Raw genomic sequence first — 16,080 nt, forward strand, 5'->3', positions numbered from 1 at the left:
CCTACCCCTCACCCCCTCCCTGCACAAACTGCACTACACTATCACTCACAGTGCACCTCCTCCCTGCACACACTGCAATACACTACCCCTCACTCTGCACCCCCTCCCCGCACACACTGCATTACACTACCGCTCACCCTGAACCCCCCCACACACATGCTGCACTACACTACCCCTCACCCTACACCCCCTCCCCGCACACACTGCACTGCACTACTGCTCACCCTACACCTCTTCCCTGCACACACTGCACTACACTACCATTCACCCTTCACCCCATCTCTGCACACACTGCACTAACACTCACCCTGCAGCCCATCCCCACACACCCTGCACTACACGACCCCTCACACTGCACTACACTACCAATTATCCTGCACTCCCTCCCCGCACACACTTCACTACACTATCACTCACTCTTCACCTCATCCACTCACACTCTGCACATCCTTCCCGCACACTCAGCATTACACTACTGCTCACCCTGCACCCCCTCTCCGAATACACTGCACTACACTACCCCTCACACTGCATTGCATTACCCCTAACCCTACACCTCCTCCCTGCACACACTGCACTACACTACCACTTACACTTCACCCTGTACATGAAGTACTTCAATGTAGCAAGCACAGCTTTTTTCCAATACAAGTTCTGTTCTGCTCCATGGCCCTCATTCCGAGTTGTTCGCTCGCTAGCAGATTTTAGCAGCATTGCACACGCTAGGCCGCCGCCCTCTTAGCTTAGCAGAATTGCGAACGAAAGATTAGCAGAATTGCGAATAGAAATTTCTTAGCAGTTTCTGAGTAGCTCGAGACTTACTCCTACATTGCGATCAGCTCAGCCCGTTTCGTTCCTGGTTTGACGTCACAAACACGCCCTGCGTTCGGTCAGCCACTCCCCCGTTTCTCCAGACACTCCTGCGTTTTATTCTGGCATGCCTGCGTTTTTCCGCACACTCCCAGAAAACGGTCAGTTTCCGCCCAGAAACACCCACTTCCTGTCAATCACACTCCGATCACTTCAAGGATGTAAATTCTTTGTTCGGACGTGAGTAAATCTACTAAATTTTGTGCTAAAATACTTAGCGCATGCACACTGCGTACCATGCGCATGCGCATTTTTGCCTTAATCGCTCCGTTGCGAAAATCGTCAATGAGCGATCAACTCGGAATGACCCCCCATATTCAGACACTGGAGGTAATTCCAAGTTGATCGCAGCAGGAATTTTGTTAGCAGTTGGGCAAAACCATGGTGGTCATTCCGAGTTGTTCGCTCGTTGCCGATTTTCGCTATATTGCGATTAGTCGCTTACTGCGCATGCGCAAGGTTCGCAGAGCGCATGCGGTTAGTTATTTTACACAAAAGTTAGGTATTTTACTCACGGCATAACGAGGATTTTTCATCGTTCTGGTGATTGTAGTGTGATTGACAGGAAGTGGGTGTTTCTGGGCGGAAACTGGCCGTTTTCTGGGCGTGTGTGAAAAAACGCTGGCGTTTATGGGAAAAACGCGGGAGTGTCTGAAGAAATGGGGGAGTGTCTGGGCGAACGCTGGGTGTGTTTGTGACGTCAAACCAGGAACGAAACTGACTGAACTGATCGCAATGGCTGAGTAAGTCTGGAGCTACTCAGAAACTGCTAAGAAATTTCTATTTGCAATTCTGCGAATCTTTCGTTCGCAATTCTGCTAAGCTAAGATACACTCCCAGAGGGCGGCGGCTTAGCGTGTGCAATGCTGCTAAAAGCAGCTAGCGAGCGAACAACTCGGAATGAGGGCCCATGTGCACTGCAGGGGAGGCAGATATAACATGTGCAGAGAGAGTTAAATTTGGATGGGTTATTTTGTTTCTGTGCAGGGTAAATACTGGTTGCTTTATTTTTACACTGCAAATTAGATTTTAGATTGAACACACCACACCCAAATCTAACTCTCTCTGCACATGTTATATCTGCCCCCCCCCCCCGCCACCCCCCCCCCTTCCTGCAGTGCACATGGTTTTGCCCAACTGCTAACAAAATTCCTGCTGCGATCAACTTGGAATTACCCCCACAGTCACACACAATACATACAGTAAGTGTCATATCTAAAATTAATGAGCACAGTCTCCCCGTGCATCCTAGTTGCGATTAAGATACATTTTCGGGAGAAAGGTCACTGGGTGCTAGCAGAGTTACACAGGACCCTGCAGCTCACTTACGCTAGGCATCTCACACGGCATGGCATATTGAAGCTAGATGTATGTGGACACATCTGTAATTGCCATGACCGCTGCAATAAACCCAGTTGCGCTAATCTCCTTCATAGCTGCGATAAATAAATAACAAGCAAGGATGTAGACCCGTCTATATTTTGCATGAAAGTTAAACTATGTGCTGTTACCTATTGTATATTGAATGTCAGAATTTTAATGCTATTATTTTTCATAAACTAAACCCATAATCTTTTTCATAAACATAAAATCACTATAATGTTGGCCATACACTAGTATGATATCGCGTACGAATGTACGATCTAGGCGCGTTGTATGATGCATTGTGTGCATATCGTACGTGGGGTTTTTTGGTAAGATTACGATGCGATGCGCGGCCCCATGGTTCGAATCCTGAGATCATATGTGCAGCGCATATTATCGTCGTAATCGTATGCACATCGTACCATGGCCCTCATTCCGAGTTGATCGCTAGCTGCCGTTGTTCGCAGCGCAGCGATCAGGCTAAAAATCGGCACTTCTGCGCATGCGTATGGTGCGCACGCGCGACGTACTTTCACAAAAGCCGATGCAGTTTTACACAAGCTCTAGCGACGCTTTTCAGTCGCACTGCTGGCCGCAGAGTGATTGACAGGAAGTGGGTGTTTCTGGGAGGTAACTGATCGTTTTCGGGGAGTGTGTGAAAAAAAACGCAGGCGTGCCAGATAAAAATGCAGGAGTGGCTGGAAAAACGTAGGCGTGGCTGGGAGAACGCAGGGCGTGTTTGTGACGTCAAAACAGGAACTAAATAGTCTGAAGTGATCGCAAGCTAGGAGTAGGTCTCAAGCTACTCAGAAACTGCACAATTTTTTTTGTAGCAGCGCTGCAATCCTTTCGTTCGCACTGCTAAGCAAAGATACACTCCCAGAGGGCGGCGGCTTAGCGTTTGCATGGCTGCTAAAAGCAGCTAGCGAGCGAACAACTCGGAATGAGGGCCAATGTTTTATGCTCATACAATGCATCGTATATGATCAGCATCATTTTTGAGTGGCATTTCCTTACAGGTGATCACATGCTTATTGTGAGGCACACAATCAATTGATAGATTGTATGCTTCATCGTATGCACATAAAACTCCAAATTGTGTGCCAGGGGCTCTCGGGGGGGGAATGAAGGGAAATCTTATGAGGAATCGGATCGGATGCTGGTCGTACTAATGTATGGCCAGTATAAGAGTAAACATTTTTTAATGTAAACAAAGTCCATAGCAGTGCATGTTTTCCAGATGTCCTCCCCTCTATCACAAATGAAAAATATACATAATCTGGCCAATTTGATGACATGTACTGATAGTGATACTTATTCATATTAATACTGTACATATTCTTCCAAAACAATTACTATATGTTATTATCATATGAAGAGGATTTGTATATTATGAATTGCTTACAAAATGGCCCTCATTCCGAGTTGATCGCTCGCTAGCTGCTTTTAGCAGCAGTGCACACGCTAGGCCGCCGGCCTCTGGGAGTGTATCTTAGCTTAGCAGAATTGCTAACGAAAGATTAGCAGTTCTGGTATTAAATATTTCCCTGCAGTTTCTGAGTAGCTCCAGACCTACTCCTAGATTGCAATCACTTCAGTCCGTTTAGTTCCTAGTTTGACGTCACAAACACGCCCTGCGTTCGGCCAGCCACTCCCCCATTTCTCCAGCCACTCCTGCGTTTTAGCCTGAGACGCCTGCGTTTTTTAGCACACTCCCGGAAACCGGTCAGTTTCCGACCAGAAACACCCACTTCCTGTCAATCACTCACCGATCAGCAGAGCGACTTAAAAGCGTTGCTCGGACCTGTGTAAAATTGCGTAGTTTTGTGTGAAATTACTTAGCGCCTGCGGCCCATACGCATGCGCAGAATCGCCCATTTTTAGCCTGATCGCTATTCTGCTAAAAACGGCAGTGAGCGAAAAACTCGGAATGTCCACCAATGTTAGAAGGATTCAGGAACGTGAAATACATGTTCACTTTTTCCCATAACGATAAATTAACAAACTGACCATTGTATTTTTAATATGGCACACGTCCTATACTATTTACCGATTATTACGTTTTCATTACAAATTAATAATAAGTGGGGAGTAAATGCTATAGGGTCCAAGTTGCCAAGGGTCTGGGATTTCGTCAGAAAATGGAAGTATTTTTAACGCGGAAATCATTTACAAGGCAAAACCAGGTTGATTTTGCCTTGTAATGTTGGGTAAAATGTCAGCATTCACATTATACAGTAATATCCCTAAAGTAACAAAAGCTAAACTTTGTATCAGAAAGCTACAAGGGCCAAGCTATCATATACATAATAACTTAGAAACTGTCATTCCTCATCGTCTATATTAAGGTGCCATCTAGTGTCTGTACTGTTGTACTACAAGTCCACTTTTTATTATAAAATATGTTTTGAAAAAATAAAAACAAACTTTCTAATTATTATCAAGAATCATTCAATATCTACATTTTTTAAATTGAACTAAGAATTACTAGTTTCAGTTAAACTCCAAACTAAAAATCAACCATTCTGCTTGTATGGTAATATAGATTATGGTGGTGTTTCTTTATGTACATATGCATCTAAAATGAATGATTACAATTAATATTGACCATTAATACCACTGTTTTCCAATAACCTGATTTAAGTAGTTTGCTCCAGCTTCAAGCAGATGATATAATCAGTAAAATCCTCATGACAAATTACATACTTTACTCATATTGCTTACAGTAAAAGTACACTTTTTAAAATGTCTACCCCTGAAGAGTACATCTCTTTTAATCAGAGGTTTTGTTGAAAACCAAGCACACCTAAACTTTTGGGATCCGAGTAGAACTGAGGCTCGTCTCTGATCACTTTTGGGGTTCTGAGTGGACCGGGCCGGGTCTTCCTTCGTGTTCGGATCTCGGGATTTGAAAACAAAATCTCAGGTTTTGGATTGCAGGAGAGTGTACAGTGTAGTGGGCAAAATTGACTGGAAATTAATGTTATTAATGTTAATGATACTATAGGAACAGAAAAAGGTCCACGTTACATGATTTTTGCTGTTTTTATTGAATTTTAAAGAGATCTAGATCCAAAACCAAACCTAAAGCTGAACCCAAAACACTTAAGGGTGCTTTTTTTAAACCAAAACACTCCAATGATTTAGAACCAAAACCTGTGCATATCTCTACTTTTAATGCAGTTGTTTGTCTCTTATTACACAGCCCAACACGTGTTTTGGTGCCGAGGATTTTTGAGATGATTTAATGTATATTTGTGTGTGCTGATTTCAAATATAATATTAATTTTTGCCTATTAGCTCTAATTCTTGAGATATAAACATTGTCTGATTGTGTTACCCTATTTCATATTAGGCTTATGATTCACATAATAAAACACAAAACGTTAAAAAACATAGTCTGAAAATATTTTCTAGAATAACACTTTTTCTTTAAAATAATAAAATGAAACCATAAATGAAAAGAAAATTAGTTTAGGAAACTTCTTTTGTAGTACATTCTTGAATGGACTCTCTTTGTAAATTCCAGCTGTAATCTGCAATCATAGTCCAAGTGGCTTTGTAAGTAATGAACTTTTATGCTCATATTACATCCAAGGTCTCTGAAATTAATGAGCATGTTGTTTACAAGCTCAGCATAGTTTTGAGCTTTGTGGTTGCCCAGAAAGTTGCTGACAACCAGGACAAATGACTGAAAGTCGCCCAGATGGCAATGTGCCACGGTCTGGCTGTGTGCAAAAAGTATAGCTAATAGAGAAAAACTGTTTTCGTATTTGGAATTAGCACGCCCAATATAACCAAAATCAATACTAACATTCCAGGCACCAAATATAAAAATTTTTGTTGGGCAGTAATTGATATGCTACCGTGCATAGTGCTAGATTAATGTGACTAAAATGATTTCCAGTGTCATTAAACTATGTGACGTTGGTATCAGCGCTTGCTCCCAGAAGAAATATTTGCTATAACCAATTATCCTGCTATAAAATTGTGAGCGGCTGAGAGGTAATACATATGCATTTTACTTACTAAAAGAAAATGACGAGTACAAAAATAGATAACTCAAAAATAACAATGCCGGTTTCCATGTTTTTTCAGGATCATCTATAGCACGTATTACCACTCCATGGTGCTCTTTCAACCTTTCTTTGGATACTATTTTTTTAATGCCCTTCTAATGACTCTACAAATACTCCACATCTTCTGGGCATACATGATACTACGAATGATATACAGGTTCACATTTACCGGCATGGTAAGAATTATCTTCAATGATGGCAATATTTTATTTTAGTATTTGTCAGTAGGAGTTTAATGATCTTTGTGATTATTCATCCAGTCAATTAGACGAGTAAAACAATATATTCTTGGGCTGTGACAGTTTGTAATATATAAAAGTAACAAAGTACAAACAATTACTAAATATCAAGACACATATCACATGCCGTTTCACAGGTGTGTAGTGAATTTGTTTCCCTGAAATATCCAAAAAATAATGAGCAGCTGTTTTTGAACCAACTCCGCGAGTTGAGAGTTGAGCAGGTCCTGACTCCCCTTATCTCATATCACTGCCCTAGGCTCCCTTTGTGTTCAGCATCACTTATTTCCCGCTATCTTCTGCTGTTCCCATCTACTGGATCTCAGTGTTCTGATGTACCAGCCCCTGTCCTGCAAGTCACAGTTTACTGCTCCTAGATACATTTGCCTTTAGTAGTCCTGATTGTTAATTGGAGAAATGGAGTTTAGGCTAAAGAGGGAGGAAGCAATGGTTCTATGCTGATATTTACAAACTGTGCATTGGAGTATAGTATTAAGCTCCGTATATAAGAGTAATGTTTAGGTTGCTAGTTTTACTCTGTTTTCTTAGATCATTTCTTCATAACTATTAACAAATATACAACTTCTATATTTTTTGTGATGTCTTATGTTTCCATTTTATATATATATATATATATATATATATTTTTTTTTTTATTATTATTTTTTTACATACAGGTAGGTGACGACGTGCGGAGCGATGTAGAAGAGAGCGATGAGAGTGGGCAAGACAGCAATAGGCCATCAGATGTCGAGTACAAAAAGAGCTGCTGGAGCAGCAACAACAACGGTGTTCCCCGCAAGGCTGTAAAAAATGGCGTAGCCAAAGTAAAGAATAGCCACTCAAAGACCAGCTAGCCAGAGTAGCTACTGATGCACTGTGCTACCTGAAACCTCATCACTGCTATTGTCCATCATGCACTCTGGCTTAGCTGCTTTTACAGTACATCACACATTGCAGAGCGTTAAAGATCTGTGATCCTAAGTACAGCTACTGTATGTACATATTGTCTGAGCTACATGACCTCCTAACCGGCAGCATTTACAATTAGATTATGCTGGGCTGGAGTGAGTTGTGCTCTCTACCCACACTATAATCATGGCTTATAACGTACACCTGCAGAATTACTCAAGATCTCTAAGGATTTATTTTAACTTGCAGAGCGCAAGAAATAGGACTAACAAGTATGATCTATTTTATTTTTGTGTAAGCTATTTCTAAAATGCTTAGGGTGATGCTTTCCATAAAATGTTTTTTTGAAATGTTGCTTTGCTGTCAATACAATCATTTGTGTGTTTTTTCTTTGTGTTGGGCATCTTCTTATACAATTAATTATTCTGCAATTATGTCATTAAAAGACAGTATATGATTGGGTGGTGGGGAGCATTTCATGTTTATACACATCTCACTAAAGATTATCCATCTCTTGAATAAAGCAATTTTCTATTTAATCCACATCACAAATTTCCACCAGTGTGAAACTGCCATGACACGCGGAAACCTGCAACTGAATAATACAAATCTGTGGAAGTCACTACAGGTGACATTTACATACTTTTTGAGAGAACTAAGGTCTTAATTCAGAAAGGATTACAATTGCAGTCCTTTGCAATGTAAATACAGGAGGAGGTGCATATCTGTGGTGCAGTGGTGATCATCGCGATCATCGGTTTACTCAGGCTTGCCGTTGCAGGTGGCCTTGTGAGGCCAAGGAAACTGCATCCACGACGCAGCTCTTGGCCTGGCCACTCCGTGCATGCTTTGCTGTGCACCCGCTCCCTATGTGTACACTTGGTTTGCTACTCGTCATCATCAGGGCGTACTTGCACTAACCTATATTAGGTGTTAATGATACAACTGAGTGTATCTCCACTTCTGTCCATATCTGCATTAACCACAGTTCTATCAGCACAGACTCACTGAACCTGAACTCTGCCTATATTCAGGGCGCCCCATTACAGCCTCCTCTATTGCAAGTGCAGATGTGATTAAAATGCATAGTACTCTGCCAGCTGCATCACACATACAGTACTTGTGTAAGCTGGGATCTAGAATACCGGAATATGCGCATGATTCTCTCCACTAACATGCATATGTACAATACTGCACCTGCCTCAATAACTAGAGCTGCATTCCAAAATGTCCACGTCTGCCTCTTACTGGTGTCCGAATAAATAGTTTTGCTAAAACGTGTGATGCTAGTACAGGCATGTAAACAGGTATGGAACAGCTCCAATGACCCCGTAGCCAGCAGCATTTACACTCAGAGTGTGGCCATTATTGGGCTGAGTCTCCATTTATCACCAGTGAGCACATTGGGGCCTGTAGAATGTCCCTGACCAATGATCCAATGGTTGTTTAATCAGCCTTATAGATGTTTCATTTACATTGGCCGGTCACGGAAGAGAAACATTAGATGTGGGAGACTTCCCTTATCTGCCGTTTCCAAAATTATTTTTGAAAAACACTAAATTGCAGGATTTTATACAATATAACACGGCAATTGAAGACCATGGTTATATAACTATATATCAGCATGTAGACATTGATTTACACTTTTAATTACAAGGGTTTTTTGTTTTGTTTTTTAGACAAATGTATCAACATAAACTCACATTGTATGTTCCCTCCACAGAAACACATTAAAAAAAAATGTGTTTCTCTGTAAATAAATTTTGTGCACAGCAAACGTTGGGAAAGGTGAAATTAAGAAAATATACAAACACGTTATCTAACAAACTGGCAGTCCCCACATCTCTGACATGGCATGACAGGGTACAAAGTGTTCCTTTATCCCTCAAACCGTATATACATGGGCAGTATAATTACACAATCCTATTAACTATAAGCAAACTGTGTACACAAACTTTCTTACACCTCATTAGCTCCCATATTGCTGTAAAGTCACGGAGGGACATAATTAGCTGAGATATGTAATCAGGTCTCTAGAAAGTCTAATTGATTTTGGCACATTTATATACATTCATGTGTGCTAAGTAGGATTGATCCAAGGAGGAAAGCCCAAGACAGCTTGCCATGCCTCCTCCAGGGACCATGTTACTACTTTAGTAGAATAGACTGACTAAAGTGATTAGAACTAGGTGCAACAAACAAATTACAGCTGCATTTGTCAGGAACATACATAGTAATTCTAACTAGTCCTTTGCAAATGCTTTACATGCATGTCATCTGTGTATTTGTCGATGTCAGGACCAAACATCATAGCGTCTCATGGCCACACAGCCTCTGATGGGCAGTGGACAGGGGAGCTTGTCATCTTCTACTTGGCAGATGTCCAGGTATGGGTCATACAGAACAAAACTGGGAATATCATGAGTTACCCCAGCTCTTCTCTGACCCAGGACATAAATTCGCCCATTGGCAGAACAGCACCCCATAAAGAACTTGTGGTTGAGGCATTCCTCTTCAATTACTGACCATTTTCCAGTGCAAAAGTCATAGCGTAGAGCCTTCCCTCCAATGGTATATAGAACTCCATTAAGCACTGTAGCACAGAGATCATACCTAAAAAACAACCAGTGTTAGAATTGCTTCTTAGAACTTCATATAGTGTCTATTAAATAGCATCTATATTTTGTAGTACTGTAATTAATACTCTAACACCATAGATTATGTGGCTGGTTCAGACTGAGTAATCCTCCAGTGTGTGTAGTTTTTGGCAGGGTTTCACTATGCACATGCTCAGAGACGGAGCCCAAGCATATCTGCAAATGCATAACTATCACACCTTACAGAGCAGAAGCGGAATAGGGACAGAAAGGGCATTAACACATAGGCAAAGTTCATTAAGGGTGTGTTCACACAAATGTGGGTCATGCAGAGCAGCAATGATGCCTCTTTATAGGCAGATCTATTGTACCTGCACAGAAGGACTCAGGTCATAAACCTGGAAGTCCTATCACTGCTGCCGTTCTAAGTGCATATCAGCATTATTAACGCCAGTATGTACCTGATAAGTGGCGGGATGTATCGTATCCATGAAGTTGAGAGCTTGACTTAATTCTGGAAGTACTGAAAAGTCAGCGAAGGGATTTATAGAGTGGGGCAGCAGATTAGGAGCAGCTGGAGCGGAAGAGTAGCCTAGCCATAGCATGCAAGATGGATTGTAGAGGGGAAAGGCCAATGAGGAGATTGTAGTAGCCAAGGTTGGAAATAATGAGCACATGAGCCAGGTTAGGTGATGTTGTGGTGGAGGAAGCAACAAGACTTAGGGATAGATGTACTAAGCCTTGGGGAGTGATAAAATGGAGAGAGATAAAGTGTCTGCCATGTTACAGGCTGTGTTTGAAAAATGACGGGAGCTGATTGGCTGGTGCTTTATCTCTCACCTTTATCACTCTCCACGGCTTAATACATCTGCCCCTAAGAGAGGTACTGGGTGTGAGAGTTAAAGGGCAGAGTCAGAGATAACACAGAGGCAGTGTGCATGGAGAACCAGGGAGAGAGCGATGTTATCAGCTGTGTGGGAGATGTGGGAAGGGGTAGTGACATTAGCACAGGGAAGAGTTTGTTCATTTTATGGAATCATTAGGTCATCCAGGTAGAGATGGTGGGCCGACAGTTGAGCAAACGGGATCAAAATGTTGGTGGGAGGACAGGAATAAATGTAGATCTGAAAAAAACAACACTGATCCAGGCGCTAATTAATTAATCATAATACTTGATTTTTACTTTATAATAGACTATAAGCTGCAACCTCCGTCCAGCTGTACCTGTGTTCGTACAGAAAAATATTGATTATGAGGTGGAGAGCTCTCTTGTTCTCCCTCCTCATTAACCAAAGAACTGCACAAGAAAAAGACATGACTGATTGCGCTGTCTCCCCAGGTGCGTATATGAATAAAGACACTTTTAAAATCACCTCTCTGGTTTTTATTTTAGTGCAAAAATTATATATCTCACACAACAATATATTAAAAAACTCAATATGCATGCATATTCATTAAGAGCTCATTCTAAAAACTGTAACACTATTTCTCTGTTTAAACATCCAGTGCTCAGACCTGTTGTTAAGAACAATTGTTTGTTCCACTAATTTAATGTGAATGAAACATAACTTGTATTTCCACAGCAATAAGTGATGTTTTTCCAAATATGATGGAACTCAGTCCTTTACATATAGACACAGTTCTTGTTCATATACTGGGCATAGTCCATAGACTGTCAGTTTATTGACTGTTATAAGCCGCTTACCGCCGTATCCGTGAACATAGACGTGCTGGGGAGATCCTCGCTGTGCACAGCGGCAGTGTTTACTCTCCCTTTCCCCGTCTGTCCTCCGTGGTGGTAGCGGTACTAGATGGTCTCTATCCCTCGGCGTGTTGGCGCCGCTTGTATGTGGACGCTAGCAGAGCAGACTCTCCACCTGGCTGGCCACGTCTCCTCTGATTGCGGTTCAGCTTAGGCGGCAGGTGTATGAGGTCTCGCCGGTTGTCCTTAGCTCCCAATCCGGCAGGGTAGAACCAAAAGTGGGGTGTCACTCAGCAGGGTGAATAGCAATCAGAGGAGACGCGGCCAGCCAGGTGGAGAGTCTGCTCTGCTAGCGTCCACATACAAGCGGCCCCAACACGCCGAGGGATAGAGACCATCTAGTACCGCTACCACCACGGAGGACAGACGGGGAAAGGGAGAGTAAACACTGCCGCTGTGCACAGCGAGGATCTCCCCAGCACCTCTATGTTCACGGATACGGCGGTAAGCGGCTTATAACAGTCAATAAACTGACAGTCTATGGACTATGCCCAGTATATGAACAAGAACTGTGTCTATATGTAAAGGACTGAGTTCCATCATATTTGGAAAAACACCACTTATTCCTGTGGAAATACAAGTTATGTTTCATTCACATTATATTAGTGGAACAAACAATTGTTCTTAACAACAGGTCTGAGCACTGGATGTTTAAACAGAGAAATAGTGTTACAGTTTTTAGAATGAGCTCTTAATGAATATGCATGCATATTGAGTTTTTTTATATATTGTTGTGTGAGATATATAATTTTTGCACTAAAATAAAAACCAGAGAGGTGATTTTAAAAGTGTCTTTATTCATATGCGCACCTGGGGAGACAGCGCAATCAGTCATTTCTTTTTCTTGTAAATGTAGATCTGGGTGTAGATTGAGAGGAGGTGGTGGAGCTGAAGGAGCAAATGAGTTTGCTGCTAAATGTGCTCTCCGCCTTACTGGGCTCCAGCTTCATGTGCACGCTCCCAAGTCACCTCTTCTTTTGTACAGCAAAACAAAGCAAATTTGTGTGCAAGGATGCATATGTAGAAGTGGTTCATTTACTCTAGAGTTAATTTTTTTTTAAATGGAGATTGCAGTTTATTATAATCCCATACCTGGGCATAGGAGAGTAAGTGATTACATCCCACACATCAGTCTCCGTGTTCAGTCTCTGTACCCCGCTGTACACCTCGCCGTTCTCATCACGGCCACATATAACATAAAGCTTAGTATCAGCACTAGCAGCAGCTGCTCTTTCAGTTGGTCTAATGAGAGGATTGCGACTTTCCCACGCCATCTCTGCTAAATCCAGCATCTCCACATCTGCAATAACACCTTCATCTGTGCTCCCGCCCATAACATACAGATGGAGGCCAAGTCCCACAGCACAGTGGCAGTTCCGGGACATCTTCATAGGTGGTCCATCTGTCCAACAGTTATTGGAGGAGTTGTAAATGAGAACACAGTCTATGCTATACCACACAAAATCCCCACGGAAATATCCCCCAGTCACAATCACCAGGTTGCCTGTAAAGAAGCAAAAACATGTTAGAGAATGAACTTTTGCTTCAATTCATTTTTACTTTACATCTTTTACCACCAAACTAATGACAGGTGGACATGATGCTAATTTAGTAATATTACTGTAAGTGTTACCCCCCTTACCCAGGGCCATAGTGCCGGAGGGGGGTACCAATTCTATTTCTGGTATCAAAATGTCTAGTTATGGCTCTGACCCTTACCCAGTCACCACCTTCAGAGCAAGATAACGTCCCCTGGTGGTATGGTGTATGGGAGTTACCAGGGGCTGTGGTATCAGACTCAGCCACAGACAATTATTTAATACCACAGTCTATGTGCACAACACTACATTTATCTACAGTCATTTCCATCTGGCATGTCATAGCCCACTTTAGAATTCTGACGACATTTTCTTAAAGTAAGTAACTACAGGGGCAGAACTCCCAGAGGCAGACCAGTTGAGTGTCCACAGTCAATCGTGATTAATGCTTTGGCCACACCTATGGTAGATGATCTAGAACCATGATTCCCTACTCCAGTACTCAGGGACCTCTAATAGTGCAGGCTTCCATAATCTGTGCTAGAGCACAGGTGTATTCATTACTGAATACATGTGACAGTCTCCATTCAGTGAGGATCAGAGAGCCAGATTAAGGGAGGGCAGGGCCAGTTTGAGGGTGCCTGCCCATAGGGGGCGCAGTGCAGCCGATGCCGGGACTCTGGGCCGTTCAAGACTGGCAGGCATGGCTGCAACTACCCGCCGTCCCTTGCAGTGCTCTGGGGTCTGCACTGTGGCTGCTGGTGGGCTGCCGCTGTTGCCCACAGCTGAGGGAAGGGAGGCACCGGGAGCTCCTCTCTCTGACCGGTCAGGTGAGTAGTCTGTGGCAGACTGGTGCAATTTAATGTATGTTTTTTTGTGGGGGACAAAGAGAGAGAGAGAGAGAGAGAGAGAGAGAGTGAGTGTGTGTGTGTGTGTGTGTGTGTGTGTGTGTGTGTGTGTGTGTGTGTGTGTGTGTGTGTGTGTGTGTGTGTGTGTGTGTTCGTGTTCCCTGTGGATGCCAATGTGTGATTTCACTGGGACAGTCCCTAAGCATTTTTGCAGCAACACCACGCCCCCTTTGTGGCACATCACACCCCTTTTTTCTGGGGTGCACAAAAGTGTCTATGTGGTAGATCATGTAAGCCTTTCAGCTTTCAGTCGATCACCGAGTCCAAAAGTCTGGCCAAATCTGATCTACCAAGTTATTAATGTGAAAACTTCTTAGCGAAGGCAATATGGCAAATTGATAGCATAGTTTGTGTGCAGTCATTGCCTTTGAAGACTAGGTCAAATCTAATTGATACTAGGTATTCCAGTCCCAAAATTATTTATGGATCCCGGTATTAATTCAGGACTGAGATTAAGGGAAGAAAACAAATGAAAAATGGTCAAAAACAGCTCAAATGTCTACACACTTGAAATTGGAAGTTAATGCAAACTGCAATTTTCCACCTCCAAAAATGTGAGTCTTATTACGGGATACAGATAATTTGCCGTCTGCCGGGATCACGGCAGTCAGGATGCCGACGGCGGAATCCCGACAGCCGACAATGGTGACAGCCAGAATCCCGGCTCACAGGGGCTATTCTCACTTGTGGGTGTCCGCGACACCCATAGAGTGGGAATAGAACCTGTGGCGAGCGCAGCGACCCATTGAGCCTGCAAGGGAATTCTTAGCGCTTGCCCTGCTGCTGGCATACTGGCGGCTGGGGATGCCGCTGACGGTATACTGACGGCCGGCATCACGACCACTGGTTATTCATACTGATCCCCTTTTTACATTTGCTGAAAGTACGACCTACGAAAAAGCTGGGCATGTTCAGATTTCCCTATATACCTGGCTGCAGAGAAAGCACATTCAGAGTCTATACTAAGTATGGTGAAACCTATGTCCATATCTTCAGCTGTGATATCACCTGCTTATTCAGACTCCTCACAATTGTCATATATGTTAGGCAGAGTTACCTGATGAACATCATAGTTGACGTCATCTATACAAGATCAGCCATAGTTATGGATGAAGGGGGCTTTGTAGCATGTGAATGTTTAGTAGCGCCCCTTTTGTAGGGAACAGCACATACTGCTATGTACTAGATAACACAACTGGTCAGCTACAAGCAGTGCTGCAAGTATGGTGGTATGGGTCAGTAGTGCATACCATTAAGAAATTGGCAGTCGGAATGCAGTATCGCCGGCACGACCATCTTGCAGCCGCAAAATTAGTTTATTATTCACTGTACTTGGCATCACATTATAGAATGGTATGCACAGTGTCTGATATTATTTTAGGATTCCAATGATTTACATTGTTAGTTTGTGATTCCAATTGTTCTTCATCCAGACTCCAATTACTATTCTCTGATTAAAATTACTTGTCTTTTGCATATTGGATGATCTTTTGTGGCGTGAACTGTATTGAATTGCATGTGCCTATTCTTTTTGTATGCCAGAGTCTTCTTTTTGTGATTTACTACCAAAGTAACGTACTTTAATCAATCAATCAATCATTCCAAATCCAGAGTTCATTAAAAATACTTCCGGTTGGAATTGCTGACTCACTTCTGATTCAAATCAATCTATCCTACCTCTCTGAGTATGGTACTCTGACACAAAATATGGGGAACAACATTTCAGGGGAAATATCTTTCACATAGCCAACCAACACCTGTGATACCTCTCTCAACCACTGAGACATACCCTGCCAGCCCCGGGGGTGTT

The 16,080-nt window shown here is 42.6% G+C and overlaps 2 protein-coding genes across 5 annotated transcripts in view; one reads left to right on the forward strand and one right to left on the reverse strand.

Moving 5' to 3' along the window:
* The window catches only part of LOC134914699 (ceramide synthase 2-like), a 283,044-nt gene extending 275,225 nt beyond the window's left edge, over window positions 1-7,819 (forward strand). For all 4 annotated transcript variants that reach the window (XM_063920068.1, XM_063920067.1, XM_063920069.1 and 1 more), the window contains 2 exons: window positions 6,334-6,490; window positions 7,231-7,819. In XM_063920068.1, coding sequence (XP_063776138.1) covers window positions 6,334-6,490; window positions 7,231-7,410 — 337 coding nt within the window. In that variant the 3' untranslated portion in view covers window positions 7,411-7,819. The remainder of the gene's footprint in view (window positions 1-6,333; window positions 6,491-7,230) is intronic.
* A 91-nt stretch (window positions 7,820-7,910) lies between these two features.
* LOC134914771 (kelch-like protein 23) overlaps window positions 7,911-16,080 on the reverse strand; it is a 43,671-nt gene continuing 35,501 nt past the window's right edge. The window contains exons 2-3 of the mRNA XM_063920073.1: window positions 12,917-13,328; window positions 7,911-10,078 (exon numbers count right to left, since the gene is read on the reverse strand). Coding sequence (XP_063776143.1) covers window positions 9,760-10,078; window positions 12,917-13,328 — 731 coding nt within the window. The 3' untranslated portion in view covers window positions 7,911-9,759. The remainder of the gene's footprint in view (window positions 10,079-12,916; window positions 13,329-16,080) is intronic.

This window comes from Pseudophryne corroboree, chromosome 1 (genome assembly GCF_028390025.1).
Source record: "Pseudophryne corroboree isolate aPseCor3 chromosome 1, aPseCor3.hap2, whole genome shotgun sequence".
Lineage (NCBI taxonomy): Eukaryota > Metazoa > Chordata > Amphibia > Anura > Myobatrachidae > Pseudophryne > Pseudophryne corroboree.